At 37.8% G+C, this 7,067-nt stretch overlaps 1 protein-coding gene and 1 non-coding gene across 2 annotated transcripts in view; both read left to right on the top strand.

The window, feature by feature from the left end:
- Positions 1 to 7,067, top strand: part of Sergef (secretion regulating guanine nucleotide exchange factor) — a 227,047-nt gene that overhangs the window by 46,695 nt on the left and 173,285 nt on the right. The window contains 1 exon segment of the mRNA XM_048788447.1: positions 4,237 to 4,403. Coding sequence (XP_048644404.1) covers positions 4,237 to 4,403 — 167 coding nt within the window.
- Trnaw-cca lies at positions 5,858 to 5,930 on the top strand. Its single transcript has one exon. It is a non-coding gene; the product is annotated as a tRNA-Trp (tRNA).

Below are 7,067 nucleotides of genomic sequence, written 5' to 3'. Positions count from 1 at the left end.
CCTCCTTCTTCTTCCTCTTCCTCTTCCTCTTCTGACTATTTGATAATATGTTTGCACAGGCCCTAGGAGAGTTAAATAATTTGATAATGAAATAAGATTTTATGAGACTCTTGACCTAGCATCTCTACACATTTATCTACTTCTTTTAATGGCACCTTCTTATTAATCTTGAAATCCTGAAATCTCCTAGAGTGTTTATATCTTCCTGTTCCCTTTTCCTCACATCTATTGGGGTGCCAAGCCACCCAAATAATAATAATAATAATATAATTATTATTATTATTATTTGGGTGAAATAATTATTTCATATAACTGCCTCTGTGACTTGGACTGAGTACCATGTTTCCTGATGGGCATGGTGAGAATATCTGTGCCACAAGGTTGTTTGGAGAAAGGAACAGAATACTGTATAGAGAATGATTAGAAAGTGTCTGGTACATAACAGGTGTTACAGAAGTGTGAGCTAAGAGTATTGTTGATAGCTTCCTTCATTCCTTTGCCAGAGGTACCATCTCCAAACATTGCTTTCATCAGGCCATACTCCTGCTCAAATCCTGAAGTCTCCCCATTGTTTAGTTAGCATTGTCCCTAAAGTGAGCATGCAAGGCAAAGTGCCAGAGTGTGGTAAGAGAATCTTAAGATTTCTTGCATATTTTTCTCACATTCTTTTATATTTTCTATTTTTTGAGTATGTTTTATTCTGTATATTTATGAGAGAGGGTACATATTCAACATTTAAAAATGTATAAAATACAAGTGTATTCTTCTATAAATAAATGATAATCATCTGTTGGTATGTGGAAAAATATGTTACTGATAGAATAGGGCAAGCAACCAAGTTTGGAGACCCCCTGTAAGATGAGATTCAGATTCCCATGCATGTCATTTCTCTGTGACTGGCCCTAGACTGTGGCCACCGACTTTCCTCCTAGTGTCCCTCCTGTGACCCTCCTTCTCTCTCCTGCTCCTCTCTTATGCCTTTCAATTTCTATGTTATTGTGTATCCTCTTTCCCTGTTCCTCCAATATCCTCTTTCATTCTCTCATTGTCTTTTTTAATCCAGAAGTTCACCTTAAATGCTACTTGTTCCTTTGAGCCTGCCAGGACAATTCTAGCTTGAAATGTTTCCTCCAAGATTTGTAAATGTTCTCTGTTAGTACTATTCACTTGTCCCCTGTTTTTCTGTGTTGTGTTGAGATCTTTTGCAATGTTACTTTTTTGGTTGTATAGTTTGGTTATTGTTAATTCTTACTGGATGTGCCTTTAAATTATATTTCACTTGCTAACTTTATTTTGAGCTGTTTTGTCATTTCTCTCATTTATCATTTATTCAAGACACGTACCTTTACTTTTTAGATGACATTAATATCTTTTTTATCATGGTAATATATAATTCTTTAAGGAAAAGATTCATTTGTTAAATTTGTGATCTGCAAAACCTTGGATTTGATAGCATGCTTCAGCTTGAGGCAGACATTTATCTACAGTGCATTAATGAACATTTTTGAATGTAGATTCTTTATTTTCTTTTACTCCCAGTTCTATAAAAATCACAATCCATGTGTTTAATGCCCTTCTTTTAGCAGTTATAGTCCTAGTTCTATTTGGCCTCCTAGGGTGGTCATTCTTGTGAGGAAAGCTGGGTGGCGTGCAGAGCAGATCCATTCAATCTAGTTCTCCCTCCTCAAACATGCTAAAAAAGGCTGTTTTATCAGCCAAGCTTTTCCAGTTTGTGATAGCAGTGTGTAGATCATTGTAGATGTTATTGGACTTGGAGTCAGAAGACACAGGTTTAAATCTTGATTCCATGACCTGTTGGTTGTTTGAACTTGACCAAGTCATTTAACCCTCATCTGAAATGTAAAGTTAATAATCTCTGTGTCAGAATTATAAGGATTGATTGAGATAGTGTCTATGAATGTGCTATGTACTTGGGAGATTGTTCATAAGTGTTCGTTTAAAACAAAAGAAGAAATAAGAGTCTCCCCTGTCTTCTGTGGACCTTCTGAAACAGAGTATATCATGAGAAACTGACAAACAGATTCAGAGAGTGTGCCAAACTTAGGCTTGAGACTGAAGGCTGAGTGTTGAGTTGGCCTGGTTTCTGACTTGTCTCTACTAGAATGTCTGTGGCTTCCCCAGAGAGTATGAAGATTAATTAGTTAATCTTTGTAAAGTGCTTTGAAGGTGAAAAGTGCTACATAAGTGGAATGGTTGAATTGCTATTGGAGATGTAATAATGGTGGCACCATATTCTGCATTCTTGCCTGTCTTGACATCAGTAATCAATAAGAGAAAGTTCTAAGATGTTTTGCTTAATGTGAAAGAAGGCTTTCATTGTGTGATTGTGATAACACACTTCTTCTTGTAGTCTTGCACATAGCAGCTTTCTATTTCTTCCCAGCTGAGGAATGCTAGGGTCATTTAAGAAGCAACAGTCTCATCCTTTGGCTTCTTGGGAATCTCTGGCTAAGGCAGTCTGATTATAAATCCTAGCCAAGCTTAGGTAGAGGGATAGTTTGCCAGTTTTGGATGCTTCCTGGGTCCTTGGCACCTGAATTTTTTCAGTCTAATACTGCATAAATAGAGAAAGAGTGTTGTGTGATTATACAGTGGCATGGATCAGTGTGAATAACTGATGCAGAGTGGTACCATGGGTTAGTTGAAAGAGATGTGGCTAGCTGTGTGTCCCTAAGCAGGTCACTTTTCTGAGCCTTTTAAATGGCAGCATAGTTGTTGAATACAATACCAAAGGTGGCTAAAAGGAGGGTGAGTTTCATCCTTTCTTGGAAGATTTTGGGAGCTAAGAAAGTTTTCATAGAATTAGTGGTACATAAGCTGGACTCTAAAAGTTGATTTATGGTTTACCAGGTAAGGAAGGGGTATCTGTAGCATAAGGAATAGCACATGCTGATGCATGAAATAGCACATCTGAGTGGACTCACTTCCAGTTCTCATAATATTACCAGACACCCTGTGGGCTGCATAGGCTTTGTTCTGAGGAAGCCCAGGAGTCAGATTCCAGTGAATTCCTTAGTATGTACTTTAGTGTCTACAAGCATGTTAAACCTGAGAATTATATCCCTGCAGAGCCCTGTATCCCTGTGATATTTCCTTCATGAATCTATGGTAGTTTTTTAGCCAACACTATGAACCATTTGTTGAATGTGGGCCAGATGAAGCTTTGATATCAAACACAGAGTATGTAGTAGATTTGTCTAGAATTTAATATGCATTACTTTGTGTTTTGTCTCTTAAGCAAAATTTTTCTTTGTTAAAATAAACATGTATAAAGAATTTATACAGCGCACATGGTTATGCATATTTATTGCAGAGAATCTGTTAATAATCTATGCCTCATTGGATTTTGATTTCTGTTGAAATAACAAATGTGGCATTTGGCACAACTGAATAAGTTTGGTGAATTTTCTCTTATCTGGGAAAAGAAAGGCCATTTCTTCTTCTTCAAACTTCATTTTCTTTTATCATCTATAGCACTGTATAGCATCCTGAGTGGTAATGGGGAACTGAATGCTTTTATGGCTCCAAATAATTTTGTCTTTTTAATTTTTTCTCCTTTCTTCTGTTATTCCCTTAACTCAAGTACACATAGACACTTGTCTTGGGACTGTTAGAATTGCTTCTGTATTTTGAACCTCTTAAGAAGTTGGATTTGATAGCATGCTTCAGCTTGGGTGGGAACACAGACTCTTATGTGGAGGGAAAAATGGAGAAAGAAAAAACAAAGAAACTGGCTATTAATTGAGTTAGGAGGAAAGCCTTAACAAATTGTGGTGTGGGGAACTTCAGTGGGGGTGAAGGACTCTGGGTTAGGTAGAAGGGACAAAAGCCTCAGAACAGGCATCTGTGCAAAGCTTGAGGAGGGTGCAAAGAAGAGGAGAGGTGGATAGGCTGTGAGAGTGGTTGAAGTTGATCTGTAGTAATATTCAAGGGTATATCTATATTCAATGCAAGAGCACAGGCTTTAGAATCATCTTCTGATTCTTGCTCTGTGCTCACCACTTACTTGATATTTGGCAAGTCATTTAACCTTTCAGTTTCCACATCTGTAAAAGTTTAAATACTTGTACTTTCTTTACAGGAAGATAGGAAGGCTTTTGGTACCTAGTAGTTGGTGCTAATGTAAATATTCACACTTCCTCTAGTAATTCATAACCTACCCATGAAATCACAGCCCTGGAATGAAGCCTTAATTCAAATAATGTTTATTTTTAGAAACCGGCAAGGTGTTCACCTGGGGCCGAGCAGACTATGGTCAACTAGGGAGGAAATTGGAGTCTCATGATAGCTGGAAACTAGAAAAACAAGATTCATCCTTCCCTTGCTCGAGACCACAGAACAGCCCACCTTCATCTCTGCATTGCCTTACAGGAGCAACTGAGGTAGGAAGTGACTTCTCACATACAAATGTCTCTTTTCCTTGTCTTTCTTTAAAGTGTTTACAAAGGGCCTACTGTGTGTCATGCATTATGATTGATTCCATGTAGAAACCTAAAGTGGCTTCCCCAAGGAGCTCATGGTTTAATATGTTAGAAAAGTCTATTCCCCAGTTACCCAGGTGATTACATCATAAGGCAGACTGTGTGTAACTCTTCTAAAGAGGTTAAAAATACAATATTTTGGGTCTACTATGAGGAGTGGGAAATGAATTCTGGGTACAGGGGTTGGCTTGATCTTAGAGAATGATATGGCTTTGAGCTGTTCTGTGGAGGATGGTTCAGACTTGAGCAAACACTTGGAAGAGAGGAGAAGACTTTTAGTTGGGTGCAACAGCAGGAACAGAATCATAGGGGTAGGAATGTGAAGAAAATGTTTTGGGGTCACTGGTGGTTAAATTTGGCTGAAGCATGGGGCAATTACGAGGTAATATCAGAAAGATGGGTTGGGACCTGATGCGGGGGGCGGCTTTAATACTGAGCTAAATATTTTGCACTTCTGTTTATATTTCCCAGTATAAAAAGCATTGTACTTCAGTTGCTTATTCAAGCCCCTTTGGTTCTCTAAAATGGCTTGAATTTCTGCATTTAAGGCAGGAGGCTTAATTTCTCCAGGGTGCATGTTTCTGTTACTAAATTTTACTTTACTGCATTAAAGAAAGGCTAGTTTTTTGAGAGGAATGGCTATGCAGGAAATATGCCTCTGAACCCAGGTTGGTTTAATGAAGGAATTTAGTCTTCATTCAGATTCTGTCAAAAAATTAATAAGCTAGTGAGACTTCTGTAATTAGCATCAGACTAATTACAACCCTTTCCATACCTGGAGGGCTTCCCTTCCCCTGGGGACTGCTTGGCCTCCTCCTTCCGGGTATGTAGGACGATTCTCAATTTCTACTTCACATCCCAGCCCTGGTTCTCCTGGGTGTTCCTTAGTGTTAGGTTGAGTCTGCCTTTACTTCCTTTCTCTTTCTCTTTGACTGAAAGATACTAAATAACACCACAAAGACAGTTTATACAAGGTAATAGTAATAATAAACCCTCCCAAAATCTTACCACCTTTACATAGCTACATTCTTTTTTGCATTTACACATATGTATACTCCAAAAATTGTAGTGATAGTCTTCATTATTTTGTCAAAAATTCTTTGCTTTGTTTCCTCTTGGTCTTTAAAATGATCATTTAAAATGGCTATATCACATTACTTGATCAGAAGATTGTGGGATTTTCTAAGCCATTCTTTGGGTGTTGGATATTTACATCATTTTCTCTTTTTAATTTTTTAGTTTTTAATAACTATTGTGAACCCTGCAGTGAATTCCTGTTATACTCTTTCTTTAAGATAGGATCTTGGTAGAGCATTAATAACAAGGATATATAAAGAACTCATAAAACTTAGGACTGGGATGTAGCTCAGTTGGTAGAGTGCTTGCCTCCAATGCACAAGGCCCTGGGTTCAATCCCCAGCACCAAAACAAAAAACAAAACAAAAAAACAAAACAAAACAAACAAAAAAACCTTAATGCCAAAAAAAAAAAAAAAATCCCCACATAATTCAATCAATAAATGGGCAAAGGAACTGATCAGACACTTCACAGAAGAAGAAATACAATTGATCAACAAATATATGAAGAAAGTTTAACATCTCTAGCATTTAGAGAAATGCAAATCAAAACTACACTGAGATTCCATCTCACTCACTCACAAATGGCAATCATCAAGAATACAAGCAAAAATGAGTGTTGGAGAGGATGTGGGAAAAATGGTACACTCATATATTTCTGGTGGGACTGCAAATTGGTGCAACCATTATGGAAAGCAGTATGGAGATTCCTAAGAAAACTTAGAATGGAACCACCATTTGACACAGTCATCCCACTCTTAGATTTATACCAAGGACTTAAAATCAGCCTTAAAGAAGAATGAAATTATGGCATTTTTCCAGTAAATGGATGGAACTGGAGAGTATCATGCTAAGCAAAATAAGCCAATCCCAAAGAACCAAAGGCCAAATGTTTTCTCTGATATGTGGATGCTAATTCTCTGATATGTGGATGCTAATTCACAATAATCACGTGGGAGAATAGAGGTAATTTGGACTAGACAGAGGGGAGTGAAGAGAGGGGTAGGAATGATAGTAGAATGAGTCATATACTTATTACTCTATGTGCATATATGATTATGTGACTGTTATAACTCTACATCATGTACAACCAGAAAAATAAGAAGTTATAGTCCATTTATATATGTGTCACAGTGCATTTTTTTTTTTTTTTTCGTGGTGCTGGGGATTGAATCCCAGGGTCTTGGTGTCATGTAAGGCAATGCATTCTACCAACTGAGCTATATCCTCATCCCTTGTCACAGTGCATTTCTACTGTCATGTATAACTAATTAGAACAAATAATAAAAATTCCTGAGGAATAGTAAGACCAGCAACACAGTAGAGAAATGGGCATCTCTGAGACCTGTCAGGAAAGAAGAAAGACAACAATAGGAGACACAGGAGCAAGGCACAGTCTCACAGATCCTGGGGAAAATGTGCACCGAAATCACAGGCCAAGCCCTGCACCCCACTAGAAGGCGAAGATCAAGGGCATGGCAGGTGCCTC

This window comes from Marmota marmota, unplaced genomic scaffold (assembly GCF_001458135.2).
Source record: "Marmota marmota marmota unplaced genomic scaffold, marMar, whole genome shotgun sequence".
Lineage (NCBI taxonomy): Eukaryota > Metazoa > Chordata > Mammalia > Rodentia > Sciuridae > Marmota > Marmota marmota.
This window is presented reverse-complemented; position numbering and strand designations above follow the sequence as displayed.